This window comes from Gymnoscopelus braueri (assembly GCF_963280865.1).
Source record: "Gymnoscopelus braueri genome assembly, chromosome: 15".
Classification (NCBI taxonomy): Eukaryota; Metazoa; Chordata; class Actinopteri; order Myctophiformes; family Myctophidae; genus Gymnoscopelus; species Gymnoscopelus braueri.
The window spans coordinates 51250459-51266346 of NC_137620.1; the positions used below are offsets into that span (position 1 = coordinate 51250459).

At 42.3% G+C, this 15888-nt stretch overlaps 1 protein-coding gene across 1 annotated transcript in view; it reads left to right on the forward strand.

Annotated features, from left to right (window-relative positions):
* The window catches only part of atp1b2a (ATPase Na+/K+ transporting subunit beta 2a), a gene marked incomplete at both ends in the record, with an annotated part of 17162 nt that extends 5713 nt beyond the window's left edge, over positions 1-11449 (forward strand). The window contains 7 exons of the mRNA XM_080451300.1: positions 3023-3151; positions 4034-4138; positions 6238-6317; positions 8170-8295; positions 8610-8669; positions 10121-10210; positions 11288-11449. Coding sequence (XP_080307426.1) covers positions 3023-3151; positions 4034-4138; positions 6238-6317; positions 8170-8295; positions 8610-8669; positions 10121-10210; positions 11288-11449 — 752 coding nt within the window. The remainder of the gene's footprint in view (positions 1-3022; positions 3152-4033; positions 4139-6237; positions 6318-8169; positions 8296-8609; positions 8670-10120; positions 10211-11287) is intronic.
* Positions 11450-15888: the final 4439 nt, after the last annotated feature.

The window sequence follows — 15888 nt, forward strand, 5'->3', positions numbered from 1 at the left end:
CACCGAGGTGACGCAAAACGCATCACAGAGGTGACGCAAAACGCATCACAGAGGTGAAGCAAAACGCATCACAGAGGTGACGCAAAACGCATCACAGAGGTGACGCAAAACGCATCACCGAGGTGACGCAAAACGCATCACAGAGGTGACGCAAAACGCATCACCGAGGTGACGCAAAACGCATCACCGAGGTGACGCAAAACGCATCACAGAGGTGATGCAAAACGCATCACAGAGGTGACGCAAAACGCATCACAGAGGTGACGCAAAACGCATCACAGAGGTGACGCAAAACGCATCACCGAGGTGACGCAAAACGCATCACAGAGGTGACGCAAAACGCATCACAGAGGTGAAGCAAAACGCATCACAGAGGTGACGCAAAACGCATCACCGAGGTGACGCAAAACGCATCACAGAGGTGAAGCAAAACGCATCACCGAGGTGACGCAAAACGCATCACCGAGGTGACGCAAAACGCATCAAAGAGGTGATGCAAAACGCATCACAGAGGTGATGCAAAACGCATCACAGAGGTGACGCAAAACGCATCACAGAGGTGACGCAAAACGCATCACCGAGGTGACGCAAAACGCATCACAGAGGTGACGCAAAACGCATCACAGAGGTGACGCAAAACGCATCACAGAGGTGAAGCAAAACGCATCACCGAGGTGACGCAAAACGCATCACCGAGGTGACGCAAAACGCATCACAGAGGTGAAGCAAAACGCATCACAGAGGTGACGCAAAACGCATCACCGAGGTGACGCAAAACGCATCACAGAGGTGAAGCAAAACGCATCACCGAGGTGACGCAAAACGCATCACAGAGGTGAAGCAAAACGCATCACAGAGGTGACGCAAAACGCATCACAGAGGTGACGCAAAACGCATCACAGAGGTGAAGCAAAACGCATCACCGAGGTGACGCAAAACGCATCACAGAGGTGAAGCAAAACGCATCACAGAGGTGACGCAAAACGCATCACCGAGGTGACGCAAAACGCATCACCGAGGTGACGCAAAACGCATCACAGAGGTGATGCAAAACGCATCACAGAGGTGACGCAAAACGCATCACAGAGGTGACGCAAAACGCATCACAGAGGTGACGCAAAACGCATCACCGAGGTGACGCAAAACGCATCACAGAGGTGACGCAAAACGCATCACAGAGGTGAAGCAAAACGCATCACAGAGGTGACGCAAAACGCATCACCGAGGTGACGCAAAACGCATCACAGAGGTGAAGCAAAACGCATCACCGAGGTGACGCAAAACGCATCACCGAGGTGACGCAAAACGCATCAAAGAGGTGATGCAAAACGCATCACAGAGGTGATGCAAAACGCATCACAGAGGTGACGCAAAACGCATCACAGAGGTGACGCAAAACGCATCACCGAGGTGACGCAAAACGCATCACAGAGGTGACGCAAAACGCATCACCGAGGTGACGCAAAACGCATCACAGAGGTGAAGCAAAACGCATCACAGAGGTGACGCAAAACGCATCACAGAGGTGACGCAAAACGCATCACCGAGGTGACGCAAAACGCATCACAGAGGTGACGCAAAACGCATCACAGAGGTGACGCAAAACGCATCACAGAGGTGAAGCAAAACGCATCACCGAGGTGACGCAAAACGCATCACCGAGGTGACGCAAAACGCATCACAGAGGTGAAGCAAAACGCATCACAGAGGTGACGCAAAACACATCACCGAGGTGACGCAAAACGCATCACAGAGGTGACGCAAAACGCATCACAGAGGTGACGCAAAACGCATCACAGAGGTGATGCAAAACGCATCACCGAGGTGACGCAAAACGCATCACAGAGGTGACGCAAAACGCATCACAGAGGTGACGCAAAACACATCACCGAGGTGACGCAAAACACATCACCGAGGTGACGCAAAACACATCACCGAGGTGACGCAAAACGCATCACAGAGGTGACGCAAAACGCATCACAGAGGTGACGCAAAACGCATCACAGAGGTGATGCAAAACGCATCACAGAGGTGAAGCAAAACGCATCACCGAGGTGACGCAAAACGCATCACAGAGGTGAAGCAAAACGCATCACAGAGGTGACGCAAAACGCATCACAGAGGTGACGCAAAACGCATCACAGAGGTGAAGCAAAACGCATCACCGAGGTGACGCAAAACGCATCACAGAGGTGAAGCAAAACGCATCACCGAGGTGACGCAAAACGCATCACAGAGGTGAAGCAAAACGCATCACAGAGGTGACTTAAAACACATCACAGAGGTGACGCAAAACGCATCACAGAGGTGACGTGCAGAAGCCCCAAATAGGCCCCGCCCATCACATTAACAACCAGAAGAAGGGGTGATTTCTCCTCATGCATTGGGTGAGCAACTCAATGCAAGTGGATGGGAGGGGATTTCCGGTGCCCTCTCTATTATCTTTAACTCTATGGTTTCGGGGCGTGGTCCTGGCCTCTAGAAGAGATGAAAGGATTGATTCACTTTCACACAAAACACACACACACACACACACACACACACACACACACACACACACACACACACACACACACACACACACACACACACACACACACACACACACCAAATACTCTCTGTGTCTGCCTGTGTGTCCCTGTGTGTGTGTCCCCCTGTGTGTGTGTTTGTGTGTGTGTGTGTGTGTGTGTGTGCGTGCGTGCGCGCGTGCGTGCGTGCGCGTGTGCGTGCGCCCTTCTCTATTTCCTAATTGTCAAACAATTCAAATTCCATTTAGTTTTAAAATATGACTAAAACTATATTATTAATAATAAATATAATTTCCCTACATATGTTGAATGTACTTATTGTAAGTCGCTTTGGATAAAAGCGTCTGCTAAATGACTGTAATGTAATGTAATGTAATGTAATGTAATCTAATAACCCCCCCTCTCTCTCTCTCTCTCTCTCTCTCTCTCTCTCTCTCTCTCTCTCTCTCTCTCTCTCTCTCTCTCTGTGTCTCTATGTCTCTCTATCTCTCCAGGTTTAATCCTGCTCTTCTACTTAGTGTTCTATGCGTTTCTTGGAGGAATGTTTGTTCTGACCATGTATGTGATGTTACTGACACTGGACGAGTACCAGCCCACCTGGCAGGACCGCCTCACTACGCCAGGTACACTACTATAACTACACACACTCACACACACACACACACACACACACACACACACACACACACACACACACACACACACACACACACACACACACACACACACACACACACACACACACACCATGGCAGGACATCTAGAACATTTGTGCAAATCTTTGAAAATATATATTTTTTAAAGAGAACATTTTTAACTCAAATCTTTGCTTCATGGGGGTCCCTGGAACAACATATTTTGAGATGGGGGTCCCTGGAACAACATATTTTGAGATGGGGGTCCCTGGAACCACATATTTTGAGATGGGGGTCCCTGGAACAACATATTTTGAGATGGGGGTCCCTGGAACAACATATTTTGAGATGGGGGTCCCTGGAACAACATATTTTGGAGATGGGGGTCCCTGGCCAAATACATATCATTCTGGGTGTGATGGTTTTACCCAAATATGTTTTTCCAAGGAAGCAAAGATTTGAGTTAAAAATGTTGTTTCAAAAATTTATGTAATAGCATACATTATTACATTATTACAAGCTGGTAGCTTGTAGATCTGTAGAGTTTTGAAGCCAAAGTATAAAACAATATAAAATGACACAGATGCGTTCCAGGTGAAGTTAACAACGTCCATGTATGGAGCAGCACTGAGAGAGTTAAATATGATTTATTCTAGAATATATTCAACTGAATTTATTCTAGAATATATTCAACTGAATTTATTCTAGAATATATTCAACTGAATTTATTCTAGAATATATTCAACTGAATTTATTCTAGAATATATTCAACTGAATTTAAGGGAAACCATATGAACCAGCGGTGTAGATATAAGGAGGGTTGTAAGGAGGATGCTGATTGGCTGTTGTGTGGGTGTGGTTATGTTTCAGGCATGATGATTCGTCCACGAGGAGACAACCTGGAGATCTTCTACAACCTGCAGGACACAGAGACCTGGGACCGCTACGTCCAATCACTGGACAGCTTCTTAAAACGTGAGAGACACACACGCACGCACGCGTACACACACACACACACACACACACACACACACACACACACACACACACACACACACACACACACACACACACACACACACACACACCCCCACACACTGGCCCTCATTTATCAATGGAACGTAGAAACCAGTTTAAATGTGAGCAGTTGTCAATCACAACATTTCACCCATTATATGACTCTCCCTGATGTCCATATGATCTTATTGTCTCCGCCGGAGGTGGAGAGTATGTTTTCGCTTCGTCCCGCCGTGTGTTCACCTCCCCCCTAGCCAAGCTAACATTGGTCAAGCTCCACGTGACACGTGTCAATATGTTGACACGAATGCCTTTGATTGGCTAGAGGGACGCATGACGAAATAAAATCCTATAAATAGGTGTGTCACTTCAAAAGGTCATCTATGTCTTTTGAAGTGAGGTAAGACAGGATCAATCAGTCTTGATTGGAACAGTACCTGTTCACCCGTCCGTGCGTGTGTGTGTCCCTCTGAGAACACCTAACATTGGTCAAGCAAAGGCGCAGAAGGCCAAAGCTAAGAAAGCATACTCATCTACAACAGTAACACAGACCAGGACTATACAGTTGAATTGATCCCACAACAAGGCCGAAGTCTTAATACTGTAACAATTGGCCACCTTGATCAAATACATTATGTAGCACTAGACAAAACTGACATAGATCAAACACACCAATCAACTGCTGAAACTGTTCAAGACAATGAAGATGAGGAAGACAGACAAGCATTTGAACAAACCAGTCAATTACGAGGACTCCCATATGACACATTGCTTCAAGAAGAACATTCTTTAGATGCAGACACTACATATTCAGTCGCCCCTGCAGAACACCAAAAACCATGCGCATTCTACCAAGACGACCCGTTCTACCAAGACGACCCGTGCTATTAAAATAGCACGGGTCTGCTGGCGGAGACTTGTGCTCCGAGGAGCACATTTTCTAGTATTATATCTTATATTATATCTTATATTAATCTTATGTCCTTTTGTCTATGTTTATTCTATATATCTTGTATAACCCCGATATCATTCTCAGGGGTGTACGGTGTGTGGTTTGGATGTGATAAGTTAGCAGATCCCCTGGGCTAGTCCACACGTGGTAAACATGGTGAAAATATATTACTAAGGTGTAATATTACTAAGTGAAAATATATTACTAAGGTGTAATATTGACAATTGTGTGAAGATATATTACTAAGGTACACAAGGTACACATGTAATATTGGCAATTGTGTGAAGTGTGGATATTTCTTTAGCTGTGTTGTAGAGGACAGTGGCCACTACATTTAAGTTATATCCATTTGTGTTGTAGTTGTGTAGTGGCGAGGGCCACTGCATTTTACTGCATTTTACTGCTTTTATTTTATTTTATTTTATTTTTGTTTGCTTTATTGTTAAATTGGTTCTAACTGTAATTGTATCCTTGCTCTGTAAAGCACTTTGAGCTGCATTTCATGTCATGAAAGGTGCTATACAAATAAAGTTTATTATTATTATTATTATTATTATCCGATATGATTTGACTGTAGATGTGTTGATGCTTGTCGTGAGAGACGAAGCGATGAATGGCCGAGTGTCAGAAAGCCTTGAGACAGATTCATCAATGCAACACATTGTCTGATTCTATTTCAGATGGTTCACAGACTACATTATACTGTCATGTTCCTCTCTGTGTCTCCACTGTGTGAGGAATGTGAGTCTGGAGCATAAGCTACATGCTATGTCCAGTGGTGTAAAGTAAAGTGCTGTACAATTTTGAGTTTTTTTTTTATACTTTACTGGAGTATTTCAAATTTCCAGTACTTTTACTTCTACTCATCCCAGAGGCAAATATTATACTTTTACTCCACTACAATTATTTTAGAACTTTAGTTACTAGTTACTTTGTAGATTTTGATTATTATTACAAAACATGCATTAACCTTCAGCCCTACAGTAATGCATATATATTTCAGCCATTTGAAAATGGCTGATCTACAAGTGTGACGTTAGTGTCTGCTTGTAAAAAACTCACTGAGTCTGTCTGTCTGTCTGTCTGTCTGTCTGTCTGTCTGTAGCCTATGGTAACAGTCTTCAGGCTCAGAACAATGATAACTGCATCCCCGACCAGTACTTCATCCAAGAAGACAGCGGCGAGGTACGTGTCTGTCTGTCTGTCTGTCTGTCTGTCTGTCTGTCTGTCTGTCTGTCTGTTTGTCTGTCTGTCTGTCGGTCAGGGTTTCCGCTAGGCAACGTGTCTGACAACATTTTATTATTCCGGCCAAAGTGTTTAATTGAATTCACGTCATGTGTGTGTTTATGTGAGTGTGCAGCAGCACCACCTAGCTGATCAGCCAGGTAGTGCAGAGTGATGTTTTTCAACCACAGATCTACTGCACTCTGTCCCTGTATCTGTAGTTTAAAAACACATCATTTATCTACTCCATCATACAGGGGTGTCCCTGTATCTGTAGTTTAAAAACACATCATTTATCTACTCCATCATACAGGGGTGTCCCTGTATCTGTAGTTTAAAAACACATCATTTATCTACTCCATCATACAGGGGTGTCCCTGTATCTGTAGTTTAAAAACACATCATTTATCTACTCCATCATACAGGGGTCGGTCGGTCGGTCGGTCGGTCGGTCGGTCGGTCGGTCGGTCGGTCTGTAAATATATTGTATAATATATACTCTATAATAAACTCCTCACAAAACGTTTGGAACCTTAAAGGATTACTTTGAGTTTTTGTGGCATTCCTGAGACAATAATTTGATGACCGGTGAAGTCTCCAGATTATTGTCTCAGGAATGCCACGAAAAACACTATCTGCATAAAATCACTTCCTGCCTAAGTCATCTCTTTGACTTCGGCATAAAGTGATTTTGGAATGTAACAAGCGTTCTGATTGGCTTAGGACACAGGCAATAAGGCACAACGATGCAGCAGTGTTAGGAGAGTAGAGTTAGACACAAATGTTTGGCCAAAAAGCGACTTATTTTTAGGCAATTATGCTCTGAGGTTAACGATTGTATCTTACATCATTTTTATTGTTGATTAGTCACCTTTACAACGAGGTATAACTCGTAAGGAGTGGGCATTCGTGGAATGAGCAGCACAGCTAAACGTGTGGGCAGCGCCTCCAAAATATTTGCCAAAATCCCCCAATATGCTTCTGTTGTTAAAGGGATATTTCACTTTCAAAAAAACTTTTGGTCATTTTATCATCTACTCAGGCCTTTGTGAGCCCCCAGACCGTTTTTAAGTTGCTCGATTCAGTATTTATATATTTGATATTCATTCTATCAGACACGCCCCCTTCCTATACAAACCCATTGTAACTTCAAACTCCATTTGAACCATTTTAGATTCGTCGAAAACACCCGTCCTTGGTTCTGGTGACTCACCCTGCCCTCCTAATGTGTGAGGGGGCCGTGTTTTTCCGCTAATTTTTTAATTTTTTAATTTTTATTTTTTTATTGTATTTTATTTTTCTTTATAAAAAAAAACAAAAACAAAATTAAAAAAAGTAATTGAAAAAACACGCCCCCCTCGCGTATTAGGGGGGCAGGGTGAGTCACCAGAACCAAGGACAGGGTTTTTTGATGAATCTAACATAGTTAAAATGGAGTTTGAAGTTACAATGGGTTTGTATAGGAAGGTGTCTGATAAAATGAATATCAAATGTCTAAATACTGAATCGAGCAACTTTCAAAGTTTTTTTGAAAGTGAAATATCCCTTTAATCACTCTTGTTTTGAATGACTCTCGCTCTGATCATGATTAACATATAAAACAGATGTGACTCACTCTACCCACTTCCGTTTTGTCTTTACGCAAATTTATCCTGATATAAATCAAGTTGCAGAACCTGTGACTGACACACCTGCCAGCAGGTGTGTTTACATAATGTATATAATCTATAATCTATAATGTATAATGTATAATGTATAATGTATCATTTATAATTTATAATGTATAATGTATAATGTATAATCTATACTCTAGGTGAGGAACAATCCTAAAAAGTCGTGTCAGTTCAACAGAACCATGCTGGACTTCTGTTCTGGGATAGAGGATCGTTACTATGGTTACCAGGATGCAAGACCCTGTGTCATCATCAAACTGAACCGGGTAAAAGCTCACGCACGCGCACACACACACACACACACACACACACACACACACACACACACACACACACACACACACACACACACACACACACACACACACACATCAATTCATTTCCATTCCGCTCACATCAAACAGACCAACACGCATCCAGTGTTGCCAAGTCTGCTTATTATAAGCCACTTTGGGCGTGTTTTTTTATGTAAAGTTTCTTATATATTGGTGTGTGTGTGTGTGTGTGTGTGTGTGTGTGTGTGTGTGTGTGTGTGTGTGTGTGTGTGTGTGTGTGTGTGTGTGTGTGTCCATGGTAACAGGTCATAGGGATGCTGCCTGGTCGAGACGGACAGTCTCCCTACATCACCTGTGGATCAAAGGTCTGTCTGTCTGTCTGTCTGTCTGTCTGTCTCTCATAGCTTAGTTTTTATTTAGTTTTTTATGAGTTTAATTTTTTTTTATGTAAACAGAAAAGGCACCAGTGTAGAACCCTGAGGGTCTCCGCTCAACCATATAGGGTTCTTAATGAATGCGTTTGTTTTGTTACATGTTGTTGTTTTATTAAATGTCATAAATGTCCATATTGTTTTGTGTTGTTATTTTAACACATTGAGTGCCAGGTATCAAAATCATCCTCAGAGCTATAGCGTGTTTTACCGTTTATTGGCGAATCTTTTTAGAGCTGCAGAGGCCACGACGAGGACCCGGATGTAAACAAAGGGTCTCTGGGCGATGGCCGAGGGTCCCGTCTAACGACTGGAACAATAACATTTCTACCGCGATCCACCATCGCGTCTAAAATGTCTTGTTTTCACCACAAAAGAAAGATATGGAGATATGGACCTTTCTCTCCAGATCCCATCATTGGGGAGGATGCACGTCAGGTTTTTTTGGAATGACGTCACATCCGTCCATGAAACCATTGCATTGTAAATGGGGTTTATAGCCGAGGCTAATTTGCAACCCCAGTCCCTGGTTAGACCTTTCTATATAAATATGTACCTAATAAAAAATCATTTACAAAAGGACATGCATGAAGCTCTAATCTAAACAAGTATGAAAAGATATTTATATCTGCAAAGTAACTAGTAACTAAAGTTTTCAAATAATTGTAGTGGAGTAAAAGTACAAGATTTGCCTCTGAGCTGTAGTGGAGTAGAAAAGTATTACCATTATAATGTAATTATATATATAATTATAATAATAATAATAATAATAATAATAATGGAAAGACGTGAAAAACAAGCCCAAAGTCGCTTATAATAAGCACACATGGCAACATAGCCTTGTTGCGTGAACTACTCTTCCATGGGGTAGAGAGGGGGAGAGCGGTCAATTTAGCCGAAATATAACGGTTGGGATGGTATATATGGTATATATTTCATATTTATAATACGTTTCAGAAAGAAAAAAAAAACTGAGATGATTTGAAACAAATATTTAGGAAAAGTCATGAAAGGGGAACTTTCTCAGAGCTTCATGAGAGAAGATAATCCACTTTAAATTCTCAAAATCGGTCATATTGATAGCTTAGTCATGCAAGTGTTAAAGGGTCCTTGGATCATTCCTATGTTGCACCCTGTGTTAGAGCGCCCTCCGGTGGAAAGAAAAAAAAACTAAAAACTGAATATTCAGTTTTTGGCACTCAATGTGTTAATATAAATATTGTTCGGTGTTGTCATTTGAACATAAATATTGTTTTATGTTGTTATTTTAATGTAAATATTGTTTTATGTTGTTATTTTAATGTAAATATTGTTTTATGTTGTTATTTTAATATAAATATTGTTTTATGTTGTTATTTTAACATAAATATTGTCCTTTGTTGCAGACGGGAGGGACACTAGGACCCATCCAGTACTACCCTCCTAATGGAAGCCTCAACCTCATGTACTATCCTTACTATGGCAAGAAAGCACAGGTACACACTACTCACTACACACTGCACATAAACACTCATTATATGTACACACACACAGGTACACACTACTTACTACACACTGCACATAAACACTCATTATATGTACACACACACACACACAGGTACACACTACTTACTACACACTGCACATACACACTCATTATATGTACACACGCACAGGTACACACTACTTACTACACACTGCACATACACACTCATTATATGTACACACTACTTACTACACACTGCACATACACACTCATTATATGTGCACACACACAGGTACACACTACTTACTACACACTGCACATACACACTCATTATATGTGCACACGCACACCCCACTGAAGCAAAGATTTGAGTCACAAATGTTTGCTTTAAAAAATATATATATATTGATACAGTATATATATGTATACTGGTATATACTATATATATATATAGATACATATATATATATATGGATACCAGTACTCTATACTGTATACTGTATACAGTATACTGTATACTGTATACTGTATACTGTATGCAGTACTACAGTAGGTCTGGAGTACTGCATAGGTTTGTGTTGGTTCTACTCCTTCCTACCTAACAGGCAGAAGATATTCTGTCAATCGAGCCGACTTTGACTCAACCAAACACATCTGTTCTGGTATTCCACAGGGCTCAATTATTGGTCCTTCCTTTATTGTTGTCCCTGTATAGACTGCTGCTGGGAGAACCTGTTAACGATCACAGGGTGAATTTTCATTTCTATGCTGATAAAGCCCTCATGCTTCATTCTTGCTCTGTTTTTAATTGCTATGTAAAATATAATATATAAAATATTATATATATATATATATATATATATATATACAGGGCATATACAGGGATCTCCATATATGGGCACAAAAGGGACACAGATGGGTACAACGGGTACTCTGACACTATGACTCAAACATAGTGCAGCCCTACGGCCCTCACACCTATTTAATACATTTTAGGTGAAGGTGGAGGTGAAGTTTATTCATATATTTTATATAATGTAACATAAATATATTTAACATATATTTAACATATATTCTATATATTTAGGTGAACTACACTCAGCCTCTGGTAGCGGTGAAGTTCCTCAACGTAACGTTGAACACAGACCTGAGCATCGAGTGTAAAATCAACTCCAACACCCTGCTGGCCGGCACCGAGAGAGACAAGTTCGCCGGACGAGTTTCCTTCAAACTACGAATCAACACCTGAACACAAGCACACACACACGCACACGCACACGCACACGCACACGCACACGCACACGCACGCACACACACACACACACACACATGCGCGCACACATACACACACGTACCACGCACGCACGCACGCACGCACACACACACACACACACACACACACACACACACACACACACACACACATTGTTTACATAGCGTTCACAGAGCAATAATCTGTACAGAAAAACATTCTACATGATGATGATGATGAAGTATTTTGAGATGTTTTAAGAGTACTTTCATATAAAACACACTTTGATCTGACTGGTACACACACACACACACACACACACACACACACACACACACACACACACACACACACACACACACACACACACACACACACACCTGTACAAACCAGTAAACACCACTATATTTATTTGTTAAGAAAAATATCATTCGATATGCATCAATATAAAAAAATGCAAATGCGATCACTTTAATTTTGATCAATATTTAAGACCCTTTGTCAGCTTTCTGATTGGTCCCTGACCGACCAACCAGCACGCCCCTTCCGTCTGGTTCCGTCCCTTTCTGGTTGTTTATGCTGAGTTCGATAAAAATTAGAGGAAAAAGAATCCTGTTTTTTTTAGGAGAAAAAAAAACACGTAATGCCACTATAGTCACTATAGACCCCTTAACAGACGACGTCACCCTGATAAGAACCAGTATGCATTCAACCAGTATGCGTTCAACCAGTATGCGCGAAATGAAACCCATTCTATCAGGTCTCGCTAGGCCTCACCAGCCAACACACAAGAGGGGCAGGTTGGGGTTAGAGGTTAGAGGGGGTTGGGGTTAGAGGTTAGAGGGGGTTGGGGTTAGAGGTTAGAGGGGGTTGGGGTTAGAGGTTAGAGGTTAGAGAGGGTTGGGGTTAGAGGTTAGAGGGGGTTGGGGTTAGAGGTTAGAGGGGGTTGGGGTTAGAGGTTAGAGGGGGTTGGGGTTAGAGGTTAGAGGGGGTTAGAGGTTAGAGGGGGGTGGGGTGTGCTGAAACCAGCGCACCCCAAAACAACATGTTGGGAATTGATTGCGTGAAACAATCACCTGTGCATCCAGTCTCAATGTTGGTAAACAAATAATTGGTCTATAGTGTTGGTTTTCACTGAGAGGCCAGTGGGTGGAGACCAAGCAACAGCAACCAATAGGTGCAAAGAGGGGCGGGGCCATAGAACGGTGACGTCATCACCCAGAACCATGTTTGAAGACACAGGCGGGGCTTCCTATCCCCCTGGGGGCGGGGCTACCTATCTGCCTGGGGGCGATTCTAGCGATCTGATTGGTTCAGAACAGATACTGCACTTCCTGTAAGGTTATCACAAGCACAGGTTGTCATAGCAACACACGCATGTTACCACGGTTACAGGGTCATCAATCAAAAAGTAAAAATTTGAATTAGATGCAGTGGTTCTCAAAGTGCGGTCCGGGGACCCCCGGGGGTCCTTGAGGGGGTTCCAGGGGGTCCCCAGATAAAATGAGTTCACATAGCATCAAAATCTCTCCAACCCCCTTTAATAACAGATCTACAAGCTTGTAGATCTGCATGGGGGGGGGGGGTAAATATATCTTAATTTACATAAATACATATTAATTTATATAAATTAATGTTAATTTATATAAATTCATGTTCATTTATCTATGTTCATGTTTTTTTCCTCTTTGTTTTTTTCTTCCCGCATCGTTATTTAATTAGTTAATTAAGAGTTTAACGAGTTAGATCATGGAGTTATGAGTTATGGAGTTAGTTGATTGATTAATTGATTAATTGAGTTAAGTATTTTAGTTAGTTCATAAGTTTAGTTAATTACTTTTAATTATATGAATTCCTTAGTAACATTTATTGTTATTATTTGTGTTTCTGTGCTCTGTAAGTCGTGGCTGTCAGGTAGAAACTTATAACTAATAATATATATTATAATGTCAGGTAGAAACTTATAACTAATAATATATATTATAATGTCAGACATGCTGTTGTTAATACTTTCTATTGGTTTGATACTTATAAAATGCACACGCACGCACACGCACGCACACACACACACGCACACACACGCACGCACACACACACAAAATATGAGGTTTCTGCCTGACAACCACTATATCTGACTAAAGTATTTGTTTACGTATTGCAGGTCATATCGTCACGGCAACGTTTAACAATGTTATCACTTGTTGTTCCTAATGTTGTTCAGCCCTGACACACACACACACACACGCACGCACACGCACACACGCACCCACGCACACGCACACGCACACGCACGCACACACACACACACACACACACACACAGACACACACAAACAAACACTCACACACGCACACGCACACACACATGGACGTACGCAGGCACGCACACACACACACAAGCACACGCACACGCACTACCCGTCAATCAATGCATTGTGACACGCCCCCTTTGCCACTGTCCAATAGTGTGTGAGGTGTGGTCCTGTTAGCCACACCCCCCTGTATAATTATCCAATCGTGTGTGAGTATCGTGTGGTAACCCTGGCCTATCAGTGATGTTGATTTGTTAGCAAGTAGTCATAATTTATGCAAATATACGCAAAGTTTATGCAAATATATGCAATCCAAACAAAAGCACTACTTGAATCAATCAGTCATTGGTTCTGAAGGACTGCTGTTATGGTAACAGCTGTGATTGGGTGTCACAGCGGCCAATCAAAATGATTCATTTGACAAGTTGAAACTGTCTGTGGTGTATGTGTCGTACCACATGCCAGCACTAGGGGGCGGTGTTTCCTAATAGTCCAGGATTACCACACAACTGTGAAACAACTCTTTACTTGTTCATAGGTTGAAGTAGAGGCCAACCAATCAAAGAAGGCCTATTTGTATGATGTCATATCCTCCTTGTTGGTGATTGGTTGTATTTTTTCCTGTCTTGAAAATAAATAAATGAAAATAAAGCCAACAGAATGTTTTATTAACCCTTTCAAACTGTCTGTCTAACTCTTAGCGTTTAACTCTTCAATAGCAAATCTACAAACTCTCCTTAGTTTGTAGCTCTGATATTTACAGTGTGTCACACCTTTGTACAATGAAGTATAAGGCCACGCACTGTGAGCTTGTAGATCTGATATTTTCAAAACATTATAAAAACTTGTCAAATGGGACATTCTGCATAATGTGTACTTTCTACTTTTGGTACTTTAGTACATTTTGATACCAATACTTTTATACTTTAAAGTAAACTTTGAATTCTGGACTTTTACTTATAACAGAATACTTCTACGTTGCAGTATTGATACTTTTACTTTGAGTACTTTTCCACCACTGGCCTTCACACCTGGATGTTTTAGTGATTAAAACGAACCCTAAGTGTAAGTAAAAGTATCACTTACTTAAGTAAAAGTATCAATACTGCAATATAGAAATACTCTGTTACAAGTAAAAGTCGGGAATTCAAAATCTACTTGAGTAAAAGTACAAAGGTTTTGGTATAAAAATGTACTTAAAGTACCAAAAGTAAAAGTACTAAAATGTTTGAAAATACAGATCTACAAGCTCACAACGCGTCGCGAGTGCCCCTCTGCACTCTGATTGGTTAGGAGATAACAAGGTCCTAAGACCATCGTTCCTGCAAGGTTCGCCCAGCCTTTGACGCCTTCTAGTGTCCATTAGCAGACACGACATGTGTCTGAAGATTATTATGGATGACCCCCACATTAATGTATGCTTTATGGCCCCCAGGGACCCCCAGGGACCCACAGGGACCCCCCATCTGAAAATATACAGTGCCAGGGACCCCCAGAACAGAAGAGTTATGTTAAGAAATTCAACATTATTCAAAATGTTCCAAACATTTTCAGGATGTTTCAAAACATTAAAAAAATATCAGATGTCTCAGGAGGTAGAGAGGTCCACTCAGTGGTTCAGGAGGTAGAGCGGTCCACTCAGTGGTTCAGGAGGTAGAGCGGTCCACTCAGTGGTTCAGGAGGTAGAGAGGTCCACTCAGTGGTTCAGGAGGTAGAGAGGTCCACTCAGTGGTTCAGGAGGTAGAGCGGTCCACTCAGTGGTTCAGGAGGTAGAGCGGTCCACTCAGTGGTTCAGGAGGTAGAGAGGTCCACTCAGTGGTTCAGGAGACAGAGCGGTCCACTCAGTGGTTCAGGAGGTAGAGAGGTCCACTCAGTGTCTCAGGAGGTAGAGCGGTCCACTCAGTGGTTCAGGAGGTAGAGCGGTCCACTCAGTGTCTCAGGAGGTAGAGCGGTCCACTCAGTGTCTCAGGAGGTAGAGTGGTCCACTCAGTGGTTCAGGAGGTAGAGAGGTCCACTCAGTGGTTCAGGAGGTAGAGCGGTCCACTCAGTGGTTCAGGAGGTAGAGCGGTCCACTCAGTGGTTCAGGAGGTAGAGTGGTCCACTCAGTGGTTCAGGAGGTAGAGAG